Source organism: Gadus chalcogrammus, chromosome 21 (assembly GCF_026213295.1).
Source record: "Gadus chalcogrammus isolate NIFS_2021 chromosome 21, NIFS_Gcha_1.0, whole genome shotgun sequence".
In the NCBI taxonomy this organism is placed as follows: Eukaryota; Metazoa; Chordata; class Actinopteri; order Gadiformes; family Gadidae; genus Gadus; species Gadus chalcogrammus.
In genome coordinates, this window is record NC_079432.1 from 191,769 (window position 1) to 209,756 (window position 17,988).

General features: G+C 47.0%; 3 protein-coding genes across 3 annotated transcripts; all 3 read right to left on the reverse strand.

The window, feature by feature from the left end:
* Positions 1–2,459: 2,459 nt before the first annotated feature.
* Positions 2,460–3,210, reverse strand: LOC130374204 (zinc finger protein RFP-like). Its single transcript, XM_056580853.1, has one exon. The coding sequence runs from the start codon at positions 3,132–3,134 to the stop codon at positions 2,532–2,534; it is 603 nt and encodes a 200-aa protein (XP_056436828.1). The 5' UTR covers positions 3,135–3,210; the 3' UTR covers positions 2,460–2,531.
* A 3,252-nt stretch (positions 3,211–6,462) lies between these two features.
* On the reverse strand, positions 6,463–8,424 carry LOC130374202 (E3 ubiquitin-protein ligase TRIM39-like). Its single transcript, XM_056580851.1, has 2 exons — positions 8,345–8,424; positions 6,463–8,236 (listed from the first exon to the last, which is right to left on the reverse strand). The coding sequence occupies exon 2, from the start codon at positions 8,233–8,235 to the stop codon at positions 6,610–6,612; it is 1,626 nt and encodes a 541-aa protein (XP_056436826.1). The 5' UTR covers position 8,236; positions 8,345–8,424; the 3' UTR covers positions 6,463–6,609.
* A 6,533-nt stretch (positions 8,425–14,957) lies between these two features.
* On the reverse strand, positions 14,958–16,858 carry LOC130374200 (E3 ubiquitin-protein ligase TRIM39-like). Its single transcript, XM_056580849.1, has 2 exons — positions 16,702–16,858; positions 14,958–16,593 (listed from the first exon to the last, which is right to left on the reverse strand). The coding sequence occupies exon 2, from the start codon at positions 16,589–16,591 to the stop codon at positions 14,963–14,965; it is 1,629 nt and encodes a 542-aa protein (XP_056436824.1). The 5' UTR covers positions 16,592–16,593; positions 16,702–16,858; the 3' UTR covers positions 14,958–14,962.
* Between the last annotated feature and the right edge of the window lie 1,130 nt (positions 16,859–17,988).

Below are 17,988 nucleotides of genomic sequence, written 5' to 3' on the forward strand. Positions count from 1 at the left end.
CGTCTGTGCTCCCGTCGCCACCTGAATCGCAAGGTGAAAGTAACACCAGCGTGTGTTACCGCTCTCCGCCCGTGGTCGGTGCACACGGTTCTGACAGCGGGCGTCCCGCTGGGGGCGGTGTCGTCCAGGGTAACCATGACAACGGACGCGTCCTTGTCAGGGTGGGGTGCGACAATGATGGGCAGAGCAGTGAACGGCACCTGGAGTCGCGATCTAGCTCAGGCTCACATAAACCTCCTAGAACTTTGGGCAGTGTTCCTTGCTCTAAAACACTTCCTGCAATTTATCCACGGCCGCCATGTCTTGGTAAAGACAGACAATTCCACTGTTGTGGCATACGTCAACCGGCAGGGCGGCACTCGCTCACTGAAACTACACGAGTTAGCTCGAGAAATGATCTTGTGGAGCAGCACCAGACTCCTGTCCCTTCGGGCGACACATGTACCAGGGGTCCTGAACAGAGGAGCAGATCTTATGTCCAGAGGAAACCCCCTGTACGGGGAATGGACTCTTCATCCACAGGTTGTGGGACAAATATGGCGGAGATACGGCTTGGCAGCCGTAGATCTCTTCGCCTCGCTGGAAAACACTCAGGGCCCGTTGTTTTTCTCCCTGTCAGACGTAAGGGCTCCCCTAGGGGTAGATGCGCTGGCCCATCCGTGGCCAAACGTGCTGCTATATGCCTTCCCCCCTCTCAGCCTGATCTCCCCCACCCTAGCCAGGGTGAGAGAACAGAGTCTGTCGCTAATCCTGATAGCGCCGCGGTGGCCATCCAAACATTGGGTGGCGGAAATAGTGCAACTCCTGGCGGGCGACCCATGGCCCCTTCCCCTGCGCAGGGATCTCCTCTCCCAAGCGGGCGGGGAGATTTACCATCCGCACCCGGACCGCGTAGCGCTCTGGGCTTGGCCCGCGAGAGGTGGAACTTGAATGCGGCAGGCCTGCCTGCACAGGTTGTTGACACCATTCAGAATGCAAGGGCCCTTTCCACTCGCCGGCTCTACAGTGGTAAGTGGCGGGTTTTTGAGGACTGGTGCGACTCGAGGCACGCCATTCCATATCAGTGTTCCGTGGTGGACCTACTGTGTTTCCTACAGGGATTATTGGAAAAGGGTAAGGGTCCACGATTAAAGTGTACTTGGCAGCCATCTCAGCTTGTCATGTTGGCTTTGGGGATAAGCCTGCAGGGCAGCATCCCTTGGTTTGTCGCTTCATGAAGGGGGCGCGTCGCAAGCTCCCAGTTTCCAGGCCCCTGGTCCCTTTGTGGGATTTATCGGTGGTGCTGGATGCCCTGTCTCATCACCCTTTTGAGCCGTTGGAGGCGGTGGGGATGAAGTTTGTGTCGCTGAAAGTGGTGTTGCTCTTAGCTTTAACCACAGATAAGTGTGTGAGTGATTTACAGGCATTGTCTATCCGTCCTTCATGCTTGCAGTTTGCTCCGGGGATCTCCAAGGTCTGTCTGCGGCCCAATCCGGCTTTTGTGCCTAAGGTGGTTGAGTCGACCTATAGGTGTCTCACGGTGGAACTGTCTGCGTTTCACCCGCCTCCGTTCTCCTCTGCGGAGGAGCAGAGACTCAATACATTATGCCCGGTACGGGCCCTACATGTATAAGTGAGTCGGTCAGCTGCCTTTCGGAAAGGGGATCAGCTGTTCGTGTCTTGGGCCACTCCCCATAGAGGCAAGCCTTTGTCCCGCCAGAGGCTATCCCACTGGATTGTGGAGGCTATATCTCTTGCTTATGAAAGTAAGGGCTTGCAGCCCCCCCATGGCTTGAGGGCCCACTCCACAAGGGGTATGGCTACTTCATGGGCCTTATTCAGGGGAGTGTCGGTGCATGACATTTGTGCTGCGGCGAGCTGGGCTACGCCTCACACCTTTGTTAGGTTTTATAGGCTGGATGTCTCAGGGCCTTCTGTTTCTCAAGCCGTGCTGGAGACGATCTCACCAGACTCAAAGTGATGTTTGCTGCCTGGCTGAATTTGCATAGCTTCGGGAGACATATGCAATACGGGAGTGGTCTATATCTCCCATAGTGAAACACTGAGCGAAGTTAGAAAAATAACTTTGGGTTACTTAACGTAATCCCTGGTTCTTTGATAACAGAGTGAGGTGTTTCACTATGGGAATCGCCTAGGCGTGACCTACTACTGGAAGCTCCAATTGCACCACGTCTGTCCTTGACAGACAGGTCGGACTGTGCCACAGGGTCCCGCCCCCTGCACTTATACAGTCGACCCTCCCTCCTCAAATCATTCTATACCGGTTTCTTTCCGTGTAAATGCAAGGAGGGACGTGTTGGTGAAACACCTCACTCTGTTATCAAAGAACCAGGGATTACGTTAAGTAAACCAAAGTTATAATGGGTTATATTTTTTTATAGTACAGTGTTAATGGCTTACTGAATGAATTACTCGTTCATGAAAAATGAAATGAATACAGTTCTCTCAGATCTCATACAATAGAGATTCTAATTCAGGAAACCGCATTAGTTGTTTTGGTCGTTTGATTATTTTATTACCAAACAAAGGTCCTAGTCTGTTTGATTGACAGGTGAGATGATCAGGGGGGCAGAGTTGTTACCTCTGTAATCATGGCGACTTGGGCTGAGGAATGGATAGAGAGGCTCACTGAAGGTGCAGCCAGTAGCAGAGTAGAGATGAACCCTGGCTTCCACATCATAGAAGGAGACCAGACCCTCATCATAATCAACAAACACCCCCACCTTCTGGAGCTCAGCTCTCAGAGGGAGACGGACATCAGGGTTATTTCTAAATACCAACCCATCCTGGTAGTAGAGAAGAGTCCAGTAACCCGTCTCAGGGGTCCGATCTGTCCAATCTTTTCGGTTGATGGACCCTCTGACCACTCCTAAAGACCATAGAGTCTTGTCTTTAACCTGGACCTCAAAGTAAAATCTCCCTGAGGAGAAGCTCTGCCTCGTGAGAACACCTCCCCACCGTGTAAATCTCTTAGGGTTGTCTGGGAGTCTCTTCTCTACACCTCCATCATGTACTTGTTTCCTATCCTCAGACAGGGTGAGCCAGGGATAAGCTGTATCAGTATCCAGAGTCACATCTACTTCATACTGCTGGACCCTCTTCAGTTCAGCATCACGCAGCTTCTTCATCTCCATGTTCAGTGTCTCCTCCAGCTGATCCAGGGATCTCCTCAAGGTCCCTACGTATGACGGAGGACGGACCTCCACCGTGGTCCAGTCCCTGGTGGGTGCGGGATCTGAAGGCCTGGAGGAAGTGGAGGTGGTCTTCAGTGTGTGAGAGCTGCTTCACCTCTGAGCTTCTATTGGTCAGATCTTCTATTTCCTGCTCCAGCTCTTTGATGAGGTCTTCAGCTTGTTTCTCTGTGGATTTCAGTTTCTCTTTCACCATTTGGTTGAGATCATCCTGGCACTTTTCAATGCGGCGCATCAGAGCAGTGAGGACCTGCACACCATCAGCTATCTCTCTGTCTGCGTCTGCTTTGCTGCGTTTAACTGTGTCTTTAATCTCCTGAATATTCTTTTGTCTCTCCTGGATCAACTGCTTAACTTCAGCCTCTATCTTCCCCAGCTGGGCCGTCTTCACTTCATATTCCTCCTTTAGAGGTATAACAGGATGGGACTTGTGGTCCGTCACTGTGCACAACAGACACACACACACCTGTTCAGTCTTGCAGAAGAGCTCCAGAAGTCGCTTCCCGCTAATGATTGGTCAGGTGTCGCGTCACTCATCAGTCAGCTGTCAATCACCTTGTCACTCACATGACCAGGAGGACACCAGCTCAGCCAATCAGACTCCCTCCCCCGGACACAGAAACAATAACAAAACGTACCAATGGCGTCACCATCAAATAAAATAACAATGCAGTATAAAAAGTCATAAATGCAGGCTACTTCATGGTATGTATCACATTATGGGGCATGATTATCTTTGTATCATGTTGTGTGTCAGTAGTCTGTAACCTGAAGCATATGGGATTAGAACAGAGAAGGCATACCCATCCATGTTCTGAATCTTCTTCTGCTGGACCGAATACGTCTTGAAAGGTAACCAGTTGAAAGCTGAGGAGGAGTCGGGGTCCAGACCGGGACCGGGACCGGGTCCTGGGAGGGGAGCAGCGCTTATTATTATGGGATGTGAGGAGATGAAAGCCCAGCACATCACAGACTGAAGGCCTGAGACAGAGATGCAGACGGACGCCGTGGCGCGCTACAAGGAGGAAGAGGAGGAGGGGGAGGAGGAGGGGGAGGAAGAGGAGGAGGAGGGGGAGGGGGAAGAGGAGGAGGTGGAGGAGGGGGAGGGGGAGGGGGAGGAGGAGGAGGAGGAGGAAGAGGAGGAGGAGACGCCCGCCGGCTTCATCAGGAACTCGGTGCTGGAGGAGAACCACCTCATGAGCAACCTCCGCCAGCAGGGGCTGAAGCAGCCCGCCGTGCCGGAGCGGTACCCCCCCGCGGCGGCGGCCGAGCCGGGGGCCGCCAGGAGGTCCTGGATCCCCTGGATGAAGAAGAAGGAGGCGGGCGGGCCGCCGGACAAGGCCCCGCCCCGGGTCAACGGGGGGCCGCTGTTCCACGGTCACCATGACGACCGTCTCCAGGGCCTTGTCCCCGGACCGGAGCCCCGGCGCCCGCTCCCCGGTCTCCGTCCTCTCCGTCAGCGCCTCCCCGGTGCTGGAGGAGGCGTCCGGACCCCCGGAGCTCCGGGACGGGACCCCCGGCCGCAGCGTCTTCAGGCTGACCCCGGAGAAGCAGCCCGCCCCGGGCAGGAAGTCCAACATCACCGCCACCGAGGACAACCGGATCCACATCCACCTGGGCCCCGCGGGGCCGCGCCCGGGGGAGGGGCCCGGGGGGGCGTGGCTGAGCGTCCGGACGCTGGGCGTGGCCAGGGGAGGGAAAAAAATGACAATTGGTAATTCATAAATGTAATTCATAAATGTCTCATTATATTCTCTGCTACCATCATCCCCTGTCAAACAGGTTTTCCTGACCTCATAGAAGTTCTTCTATGATGAGAGAGAGAGAGAGAGAGAGAGAGAGAGAGAGAGAGAGAGAGAGAGAGAGAGAGAGATTCGTCTTGACTTTGCGAGTTTACTATGCAACTTGATTGAAACACAGGTTTATTTCCTGGTTGAAGATTTTCATATTGATGATTTTAATTTCAAACATCTGCATTTCTTTTAAGTTCAATAAACAGTTATGCAGGTAGGCCTTAGGGCTCTTTTAAGACTAAAGTCATCCTTCATGACAGATACATTTGTTCACTAAGTGTCACTACGTCACAAAAAGTCTACATGGCTACATATACTGGTCACTCAGTACACAGATACTGAGTACAAGTTCTGTTTGCTGTTTCTTGCAGGTCATGAATTTGGTGAGGAGTGTAGCTGGCTGGCTGCGGACGAGGAAGTAGGGCAATATATATGTTGCCCTAATTATAACCATAAATAGAGAATTGATATTTTTTGTTTTTATCTATGGCTGTGTGAAAAAGTCTAATGTCTAATATGAGAATGCATATCTGTTTAGACCTGTAATTCATGTCATAGACTTTCTCTCGCAGCTACAGATAAAAAAAATTAGAGTCTCTATTTATGGTTTCACAATGACTGAGTCACAGTTTAAACAAATGAGTTTCAGCTCGAATGCTGCTACTCTCTGTAATATGTTTCTATTTAGATTTTTGTCATGATATTTTGTTATTATTGTCCGAGTCTGGTTTTAACTAATGCTGGGCTTACACCAAAAGATTTTCACATTAACAGACTAAAAACTGCAAGAGAGAATTTAGCGTTGGATCAAGTGTGATATATAACAAGGGTTATGTAGACATTTAGGTAGGGGGTTGGAGATGCAGCGACCGCAGGATGTCTGTTAACTTCCTGTTCAGGTTTCACACCTTTCTTGTCAGCAGCACAAGAGACACAAACTTGAAATGCAAAAACAATAAAAAGCAACAACTGCTATTTTCAGTGCTGTACGAATATTCGGATATGTACTTGATTAAATTGTTTTAATAAAGTACATACAGGGTTCTTCCCGTTCGTCTCGTCCCACCCCTAGTGCTGATAATGTAGTGGGCTGGTCTGGACAGAAAATGCCAGGGCTGAATTTTTGTCCCAGTCCACCCCTGCCTGTGACCCACGCTGGGTGACATGTGACCCCCGCTTGGTGACTGAGAATGTACCTATTCTACTGAATACATATTGTACTGAGAATGTAACTATTCCACAGAAGATGTCCTCATTCTACTTTTAGAACATTTTTATTCAAATCTCAAAAGTTTACAAACATTGTATTGTGTTGTCAAACATGATTCAAAAATAATAAAGGAATATAACTATTTGGTTAAAACAACTAATGATAATGTTATCAAAATCAATGTTTCACATTATCTGATTACAATTTTTTCATTAATTAAAAATATAAAAAAACAATCAGATAAAAATCATTGAACATTATAGTGTAGTCTTATATCGGGTTATATCTTTTTATAGTACAGTGAAAAGTAAGATATGAATAAAGTTCTCTCAGACCTCACATAGTAGAGATTCTAATTCAGGAAACAACATTAGTTGTTTTGGTTATTTTATTATTCTATTACCAAACAAAGGTCCTAGTCTATTTGATTGACAGGTGAGACGATGAGGGGGGCAGAGTTGTTACCTTCATAAACACGGGGACCTGGGCTGAGGAGTGGATAGAGAGGCTCACTGAAGCTACAGCCAGTAGCAGAGTAGAGATGAACCCTGGCTTCCACATCATAGAAGGAGACCACACCCTCATCATAATCAACAAACACCCCCACCTTCTGGAGCTCAGCTCTCAGAGGGACACGGACACAAGGGTCATCTCTAAATAACAACACATCCTTGTTGTAGTGAAGAGTCCAGTAACCGTTCTCAGGGGTCCGCTCTGTCAGAACTTTTCTGTTGATGGACTCTCTGACCACTCCTAACCACCATAGAGTCTTGTCTTTAACCTGGACCTCAAAGTAAAATCTCCCTGAAGAGAAGCTCTGCCTCAGGAGAACATATATACACCATGTCAATCTCTTAGGGTTGTCTAGGAGTACCTTCCTCACACCTCCATCATGTACCTGTTTCCCATCCTCAGACAGGATGAGCCAGGGATGAGCTGTATCAGGATCCAGAGTCACATCTACTTCATACTTCTGGACCCTCTTCAGTTCATTATCACGCTGCTTCTTCATCTCCATGTTCAGTGTCTCCTCCAGCTGATCCAGGGATCTCCTCAAGGTCCCTACGTATGACGGAGGACGGACCTCCACCGTGGTCCAGTCCCTGGTGGGTGGAGGATCCTTCAGGGATCTGAAGGCCTGGAGGAAGTGGAGGTGGTCTTTAGTCTGTGAGAGCTGTTTCACCTCTGAGCTTCTATTGGTCAGGTCTTCTATTTCCTGTTCCAGCCCTTTGATGAGGTCTTCAGCTTGTTTCACTGTGGATTTCAGTTTCTCTTTCACCATTTGGTTGAGATCATCCTGGCACTTTTCAATGCGGCGCATCAGAGCATTGAGGACCTGCACACCATCAGCTATCTCTCTGTCTGCGTCTACTTTGATGCGTTTAACTGTGTCTTTAATCTCCAGAATATTTTTTTGTCTCTCCTGGATCAACTGCTTAACTTCAGCCTCTATCTTCCCCAGCTGGGCCGTCTTCATTTCATATTCCTCCTTTAGAGGTATAACAGGATGTGACTTGTGGTCCGTCTCTGTGCAGAACTGACACACACACACCTGTTCAGTCTGGCAGAAGAGCTCCAGAAGTCGGTCGTGTTTCTTACACATCCTGTCGTCCAGACGGTCCATAGGCTCGACCAGCCGATGTTTCTTCAGGCCTGCGACTCTATGGTGTGGCTCCAGGTGGGTTTGGCAGTAAGAGGTAAGACACATTAGGCAGGACTTCACGGCCTTCTGCTGGGTCCCAGTACAGACATCACAGGGAACTTCTCCTGGTTCAACACAAGGCTGCTCTTTTACTCGTAGGGACGTTCCAATCCGATCAACCATCTCTGAAAAGAGGATATTGACCCGTAAATCAGGTCTTGTGTTGAAAAGCTCGTTGCAAACGGGACATTTGTACTTGACTTGTTCATCCCAGAACTTAGTAATACAGGTTCTGCAGAAGTTGTGTCCACATGGTGTGGAAACTGGGCTGCTGAACACATCCAGACAGATGGAACATGAAAAGTTCTCTTCAGACCAGGAGGTGTTAGCAGAGGCCATCCTAGACACAGACGACAAGGTTTATGTATTGAGCAATACCATTATTCTTGTCATTCCATTACGGGAGGAGAGGTTTTAACTTCCCTCAAAGTTGATCTTCTTTACTGACCTTGATGCTGTTTCTGTCCGTCAGCGTGTTTCAAAATGCGTTTTATTTTTCTCCTGAACGAGCATAAAACTTCCAGGTCGGTTGCTTCGTTTGATCTGAACCTTCAGTTTCGTTTCGTCAACATGACGTCCTCTCCCCTCCGCCTCTAACCCCTGGGTCCTCCCCTAACCCCTGGCTCCGCCCCCAAGACACTTGGCTGCAATGCATTCATGCACTTTGCTAACTCCCTGAATAGGTTCTTCAACCGGTTTGACACCCAGGACTACACCGCCTCCTGTGGAGGCACTGGTAGAACCCCAGCACCCACCCTTCACTCAGGAGGGTGTACAGCCACAGCTAGCCAGGTGCAAAATTGGCAAGGCCCCGGGGCCGGATGGCATCCCGGCAAGGGTGCTAAAGCTCTGTGCCACAGAGCTCTGCCCAGTCTTCCACTCCGTCTTGTTGGATTCATACAGAACAGCTAAAGTTCCCGACCTATGGAAGACCTCAACCATTGCACCAATACCCCCAAAACCCCCAGTCAGAGCCCAACCACTTCCGTCCGGTTGCACTCACGCCCATCATAACGAAGTGCATGGACAAGATAATGCTTCACCCCATCCTGTCAACCGTCGGACCACAGCTGGACCCTCACCAGTTTGCACACAGGCCGAAACGTGGGACGGAGGACGCAGTGGCATGCCTCCTCCGCTCCCTCCTCCACCCTCTCCAGACACCAAACCACTTAGCATCAGTCCTGTGCGTCGACACCACCTCTGCATTCAACACAATCCAGCGTCACCAGGTCATCGAGACGCTCAAACATCTGGACATTATCCCACTCCACCTTCACTGGATATACAATATCCTCAGCAACAGACCGCATGCAGTGAGAGTAGGTACAGCAACATCATCAACCCTCATCACCAACACCGGAGCACCTCAGGGCTGCGTCCTCAGTCCATTTCTGTGTACCCTCCACACAGATGACTGCAGCAGCACAGCCCCCATCACCACCTACTATAAAGATGCAGACGACACGGCCATAATAGGTCTACTCAGTGACAACAATTCCACCACAGAATACCAACATTCAACCACACAGTTTACACAGTGGTGCACAGACAACTATCTCCAGTTAAACAATGACAAAACAAAGGAAAAGGTCATACACACAGCCAAGACACCTACATTCAATCACACATTCATAAGAGGACAACCAGTTGAACTAGTCAACAGTTTCAAATACCTAGGGCTCACCATAGATGACAAACTCAACTCCAACCACCATGTCATTAACCCTATCACGGCTTTATGTCATACGCAAACTGAGATCACTGTCTGTGGCCCCCCTACCCCTCTTACTCCTCTACAGAAGCATCATCCAACCCATCCTGGTGTACTGTTCCCCCTGCTGCTTCACCCTGCTCACTGTCACCAGCAAAAACAGACTCCTCAAAACCCACACATAGCATCCAAGATAATCACCCTCCCCACCCCCAGCCTGTCAGAGGCAAATGAGCTCGCTGTAGCACCCCTGGCACGTGTAATAGTCAGCGTCCCTGACCATTCCCTTAGCCAATTCTTCAAATTAATTATCTGGCCGCAGATATAGGGTAATGAACTGGAGAAAAGCCCAATAAAAAAAGAGTTTAGTCCCCTCAGGTATCATAGCAGTGAACAAAAATATGTAGATTTTTCGTCACTGTATATGGTTCATGTCATGTTTATGAAACCAACTTGACTTGACTGTGTGAGAACAATTATCCCCTTGGGGACAATAAAGAACCTAACTTACTAAATGACTACACTTCTTGGGGTTTTACGGCGGTTGGCATCCACAACTTGGTGCATTACCGCCCTCTTCTGATCCAGTTAATGAATCAAAACAAAAATATCCAAACACTCGCTCCTTCACATCTTCTTTCTACTCTATATCCTATCATATAACCCTGTTTCTCTCAAAAAGCCTAACAATACTTTTATACAATTCCTCTTCACTAATCTTAAAATATTTTCCAAAGTATACTCCTGCATACCCAATTCTCTCAATTGATTTTTCATACTTTCCCTCTGTCCCATAACCACTACAGTTCATTAAAACATGTTCCACTGTCTCCTCTACCTGGCACCCCTCACATAATCCAGTGGGGTGTTTTCCTATCAGATTCATTGTTTTATTTAGTGCACTGTGCCCCAACCTTAACCTTATCAAAATGTGTTCATCCTTCCTCTGACCACTATACCTTATTTTAACATTATTTCAACACTTTTTTGAACATTATATAAATATCTCCCTTTCTCCTCACTGTCCCATTTGTCTTGCCACATTTTATTAACTTTTTCCCATATCAGACTTTTAACTTCTGCCTTACTTAAACTGATATTCATTTCTCATTTTTCCTTCTCCAATGCCTTCTTCGCCATCTTATCGGCTTTCTCGTTTCCCTTCACCCCTACATGAGCTGGAACTAGGGATGGGCGTGAGGAATCGAGTACTCGAGTACTCCTCGTTACAAATGAACTCGGTTGGTGGACTGGCAAACTCGAGTTTGCATATACACACACAGACAAGTTTTCTGAAGTATGTATACATTTTCTGTGTGGCACCACTGGCGCGTGCCGTGCACAAAGCAAATGAAATGTATCAAATTTCTGTGCGGCGAGTGCCGGCGAACGCCAGAATTCAAAAAGTTAAGAGATGGCGGTTAGAGCAAAGTATTGAAATACTTTACAGAAATAGGAGATCATAAAGTGAAATGTCAAATATGCCAAGCGAAATTGAGCGGCAACATATGCTCCTGAAACACAACGGTGAGTTCGGGAAAGCAGACCCGCAGCAACCAAGTGTGTCGGTTATTTTCACTGCCGCAAGACGCAGCTGTAATCCCGGCCATGTAGAGAAGATCACAACGCTGAGTATTTCCGTAGTCCATTTGCTGCCGTTTTATTTGCACCTTTAAATTATTTGCAATGGTTAGGCTACTTGTTTCGTTTTTTTAAAAAAAAACATTACAGGCCTTTGTTTCGACGTGATTTAAATTGTGAGACGCATATTTATTTTTGCAAGGAAAATGTGTTTTGAACACTGATAACTCTTTGACTGTTTTGATTGAGAATAAGCATTACATGTTTGGTTGGTAATATTGCCGTTCATCATCAGGCCTATTCCTGCTGCAGATGCGTTGCATTCTAAAAATAGATCAGATTAAACGAGTACTCGATTGATCCTCGAGGAATTCCTTCGATCACTCGAGTTTGGAATTTACTACTCGTGCCCATCCCTAGCTGGAACCCGTAAAAAATGTATTTGCCTCCCCTGCTGAACGATCCTCGTAATTGACTGTAGAACTTCATATAACAAACCTTGGCGACTACTTGAGTAAAACGACCTCATACTTGCCAAAACTGATGCTGAATCTGTACAGATCACAATTTTTTCCACTGAACTTGATTCCACCCATTTTAAAGCGACCAGCACCCCCAACATCTCCACTGTATACACGCTTAAATTATCTGATGTTCTTCTATTAACCTCTATTCTTTTTGATGGAACAGCTACTCCAAACCCTGTCGCTCCTGTCTCAGGTTGTTTGGCACCATCTGTAAAAACATGAACATACTCACTGTACTCTATAAGAAGATGAATATTAAAAACACTAGCCAGGTCTATCTGTTCTCTCTCTCTCTTCTTTATATCCAACACAAACCAGTCCACCTCTGGCCACACCATCCTCCATGGTGGCATTATTGGATATACCACTGGATATACCACCCACACCAAACTCTATCGCTATATCATTCCCCACCCGACCAAAATGATTCCTCTCCCCTCCTCTCCTAACCCCTGGCTCCTCCCCTAAACCCTGGCTCCGCCCACACGACACATGGCTGCACTGCATTCATGCACTTTGCTAACTGCCTTATCTTTATCACGTATTGCAGTTTGCTCCTCTAAGGTAATCACTGGGTACTCCCACTCTCTTCTATCTCCTCCCATCTTCCTCATCATTCCCCACACTTCTCCTACCGGTGTAGTTCTTCCTATCTTACCACTAAACTGTCTCCAGCTTACCCTCTGTGTTCTCTTAGTAACTCTCTTCACCAGTGCCTGTGCCCTCTGAGGTCTGATACTCCAGACTGTGTATTATGCTCTCTTTTAACTTTCTTAAATGCTTTGTTTCGGGCTTTAACTGCCTTGGAACACTCCTCTGTCCACCAAGGAACTAACTTCCTATCCCTTCTGTTTTTACTTCTTGGAATGGATTTACTTGCTGCAGCAATAATTGCTGATGTAACAGTTATTTACTGTATCTATATCTCCACTAGTATCAACTGAAACCATTACTTCTTCTCTTACCAACTTAAATGTACCCCATTCTGCTTTACTATACACCCATTTCTGAATTCCACTTCCAACATTCACTTCTCCTCTTCCTCCTACTGAACAAAGTAACACATAGTGGTCACTACCCAAAGATTTACCTGTCAAAACCTCCCAGTTACTGATCCCTGCCAAACTTACTGACACCAACGTCAGATCCAACACGGACTCACTACTTGTTCTTATATCCATCCTTGTCCCCCTCCCATCATTGAAACAAACAAGATTCTTGTCCTCCGTTAACTCTTCAATCACTTTTCCATTCGTGTCTGTGTGATTCCCTCCCCACATTGTGTTATGAGCATTGAAGTCTGCACACCATATTATCCTGTGTCTTTCTATACCTTTAATCCTAACTAGTTTATCATTCTCTAACCTTTGACATGGATTATAGTAATTAACACCAACAAACTCCTCTCCCCCTCCCATACCTCCACCACTCTACACTCTTGTTCCGTTCCTATTTCTAATACCCTGTATGATATACCTCGCTTAATAAATGTTACACACCCTCCACCAACCCCTTCACCTTCACTCCTGTCTCTCCTTATTCCTACATATCCATAAATAACTAAATCTAACACTGGTTTCAAAAACGTTTCTTGAATGCGTATTACTTGTGGTTTTTCTTTCATTTCTCTTAAAACATATTTAACCTCCCGGCCATTAGCCACCCAGCTCCTAGCATTCCACTGTAGGGTTCTCACCATGGTTATGATGTCTTCTCACCGGCTCCTGACTACTCTGTGTATTTATCTCGGCTACCAAAGCCTCCCATTTTAACCCTTCCATCCCCAAATAATCCTTGGCTGCCTTAGCTATCGTCTGTATGCTCGTTGTCTTTGATGTGGAGTCTCTAGTGGAGTTCATCACTGCTGCCACAAACATCCCCACCTGCTTCTCATCTCCCCACACTTTGTTCCATCGTGCTGCTCTCCCACCGACTCCCTTGTCACTTTCCTTCCGCCCCCCCAGGCTGCTACCATTCCCTGACTCTTAGCACCTTGCCTCTGTTTTACCTCCTTCACTGCTCCTGCATAGTTCCCTTTGTCCAACACTTTAACCTTCTGAACTGCAACTTCCTCTTTCATTATTTCACAGCCTCCAAAGTGACGACATGTTCACCCCCACAACTACAACACTTTAACTTGGCCCCCTCACACTTCCCATACTCATGATCCCCTGAGCATTTCGCACACCTCTTCTCCTTACAGATTTTAGCGATGTGCCCAAATCTTTGACACTGAAAGCACCTCATTGTGGTGTGACCACGCCCTAAACGGCTGGTTTAACCTGTGAGCACTGATTACTCAATGAGCAACAGGTGTGTCCCTCACCAAGCCCCAGAGTCCAATCAGACTCAGCAGGTGAGGCTGCTTCAACCGGCCGTCCTCCACACACACTCCCACGCTGACATGGACTGAACAATATTTGACTAAACAAATCTACATATGCTTACCGTTGCAGTTTGAACACACATCATTTTGATGTGTAACAATGATAAACACAATCCTGGATGAGCTGGAAAGGAGAGGAGAGATAGGAGAGAGGAGGAAGAGAAGAGAGAGGAAGGAGAGAGGAGAGACTAAGAGGAGAGGATGGAGAGGAGAGCCGACAAGACAAAGTCACGGTGCTCACACATTGGGGGAATCTTTACGTATACTGAGAATGTACTGAATACATATTATACTGAGTTTGTACCTATTCCAGTGAATAGGCCTACAAACTGATAATGTACCTACTCCACTGAATACATATTGTTCTGATAATGTATATATTCCACTGAATACATTTTGTACTGATAATGTACCTATTCCACTGAATACATATTGTACTGAGAATGTAACTATTCCACAGAAGATGTCCTCATTCTACTTTTAGTACATTTTTATTCAAATCTCAAAAGTTTACAAACATTGTATTGCGTTGTCAGTAAAAAATAATAAAGGAATATTATTATTTGGTTAAAACAACTAATGATAATGTTATCAAAATCAACGTTTCACATTATCTTATTACATTTTTTTTATTAATTAAAAATATAAAAAAACATTCAGATAAAAGACATTGAACATTATAATGTAGTCTTATAGGTTATAATGGGTTATATTTCTTTATAGTACACAGTGTTAGTGGCTTAATGAATTACTCCTTGTTAAATGAAGTGTGGAAAATCTCATACAATAGAGATTCTAATTCAGGGAACAACATTAGTTGTTTTGGTCGTTTGATTATTTTATCACCAATGAAAGGTCCTAGTCTGTTTGATTGACAGGTGAGATGATCAGGGGGGCAGAGTTGTTACCTCTGTAATAATGGGGACCTGGGCCGAGGAATGGATAGAGAGCCTCACTGAAGGTGCAGCCAGTAGCAGAGTAGAGATGAACCCTGGCTTCCACATCATAGAAGGAGACCAGACCCTCATCATAATCAACAAACACCCCCACCTTCTGGAGCTCAGCTCTCAGAGGGAGATGGACATCAGGGTTATCTCTAAATACAAACCCATCCTGGTAGTAGAGAAGAGTCCAGTAACCCGTCTCAGGGGTCCGCTCTGTCCAATCTTTTCTGTCGATGGACTCTCTGGCCACTCCTAAAGACCAGAGAGTCTTGTCTTTAACCTGGACCTCAAAGTAAAATCTCCCCGAGGAGAAGCTCTGCCTTGTGAGTACAGATATACACTGTGTAAATCTCTTAGGGTTGTCTGGGAGTCTCTTCCTCACACCTCCATCATGTACTTGTTTCCCATCCTCAGACAGGGTGAGCCAGGGAAAAGCTGTATCAGGATCCAGAGTCACATCCACTTCATACTGCTGGACCCTCTTCAGTTCAGCATCATCAGGCAGCTTCTTCATCTCCATGTTCAGTGTCTCCTCCAGCTGATCCAGGGATCTCCTCAAGGTCCCTACGTATGACGGAGGACGGACCTCCACCGTGGTCCAGTCCCTGGTGGGTGGAGGATCCTTCAGGGATCTGAAGGCCTGGAGGAAGTGGAGGTGGTCTTTAGTCTGTGAGAGCTGCTTCACCTCTGAGCTTCTATTGGTCAGATCTTCTATTTCCTGCTCCAGCTCTTTGATGAGGTCTTCAGCTTGTTTCTCTGTGGATTTCAGTTTCTCTTTAACCATTTGGTTGAGATCATCCTGGCACTTTTCAATGCGGCGCATCAGAGCAGTGAGGACCTGCACACCATCAGCTATCTCTCCGTCTGCGTCTGCTTTGCTGCGTTTAACTGTGTCTTTAATCTCCTGAATATTCTTTTGTCTCTCCTGGATCAACTGCTTAACTTCAGCCTCTATCTTCCCCAGCTGGGCCGTCTTCACTTCATATTCCTCCTTTAGAGGTATAACAGGATGTGACTTGTGGTCCGTCTCTGTGCAGAACTGACACACACACACCTGTTCAGTCTGGCAGAAGAGCTCCAGAAGTCGGTCGTGTTTCTTACACATCCTGTCGTCCAGACGGTCCATAGGCTCGACCAGCCGATGTTTCTTCAGGACTGCGACTCTATGGTGTGGCTCCAGGTGGGTTTGGCAGTAAGAGGTAAGACACATTAGGCAGGACTTCATGGCCTTCAGCTGGGTCCCAGTACAGACGTCACAGGGAACTTCTGCTGGCTCAACACAAAGCTGCTCTTTTACTCGTAGGGACGTTCCAAACCGATCAACCATCTCTGAAATTAGGATATTGACCCGTAAATCAGGTCTTGTGTTGAAAAGCTCGTTGCAAACGGGACATTTGTACTTGACTTGTCCATCCCAGAACTTAGTAATACAGGTTCTGCAGAAGTTGTGTCCACATGGTGTGGTAACTGGGCTGCTGAACACATCCAGACAGATGGGACATGAAAAGTTCTCTTCAGACCAGGAAGTGTTAGCAGAGGCCATTCCTAGACACAGACAACAAGGTTTATGTATTGAGCAATCCCATTATTCTTGTCATTCCATTACGGGAAGAGAGGTTTTAACTTGTCTGAACGTTGTGCTGTTTCACTCACCTTGTCGTTGTTCCTTTCTGTCAGACAATCTGTTCTGAAATGGGTCTTATTTTTCTCCTGAACGAGAATACTGCTTCCACGTCAGGTGGGTTTGGTTTCTCTGAACGTTTTGTTTCCTCAACATGACGTCCTCTCCTCTCCTCCCCTAACACCTGGCTCCTCCCCTAACTCCTGGCTCCGCCCCCACGGACAAAGTTCACTGACACACCGCTTCAACTTTCCCACTGTGACCTCGGCTGAATTCATGCACTGCGTGAGGTTCTTCAAATGCCTTGATGTATGTTCTCCTCTTCTGTGTTGACCTAAAAGAGACCGTGAGGAACACGTCATACATTGTGTTGATTTAGTGGTGAGGTGCGACTGTGACCGGGATTCATCGGTGATGATCTATCTGGGATCCAGGGGCTTCCCCGAATACTTTTTATCCAACCCCGATCAAATTAAACAGAAACAGACAGAAATAAACAGAGAGCAAAGTGAGAGTGTGTGTGTGTGTGTGTGTGTGTGTGTGTGTGTGTGTGTGTGTGTGTGTGTGTGTGTGTGTGTGTGTGTGTGTGTGTGTGTGTGTGTGTGTGTGTAGTTTAACAGTCCACGGAGTGTGTAAAGATATTCTACACACTTTTGTAGTTTCACTTCCAGAGTTGGCGTGACTCTTGACAACGGGCCAAATAGATTATGAAACTGAGCACCACCTGTCATGGCCACAGGCTGATAACAACCAAACATTGGACCCCCCGCCCCCTCCTATAGTGATAGGAGTCCTGAATATTACTGAGACGTGCAAATGATCTAACACATAACACATTTGCGTAATCTGCTGAGCCCAGGGTTACCTACGTCGAGACATGGTACCTTGCGCCTTAACCAAAGGTCAAACAGCTACAGGGCCGGATCCCACGACACCGTTTACATTCAGGGCCTTTAGCAGACTCTTTTATCCAAAGCGACTTACAATAAGTACATTTGTCATAAGAAGTGCAACAATATATCACCGTCGGTACAGAAAGGATGTTCATAGAACCAAGTGCAAGTACAACAATCGCCAGGCTAACCCATTCCCCGTGTTACAGCCATGATAGCAGCTACTGCAGTGGCTACACAGTTAGGTACTATAATACAATACAACACAACACAGAGGCCCAGCCTGCTGGAACACGCAGAACATCACCAAGATATCATCATCGTCATCATACCACCAGATGGGGCAGACCGCTCTCAGTCCAAGCTGTGGACGGACACAGCTCCTAGAGGAGGACCCCCTGATAAACACGCACACACTCCCTCCAT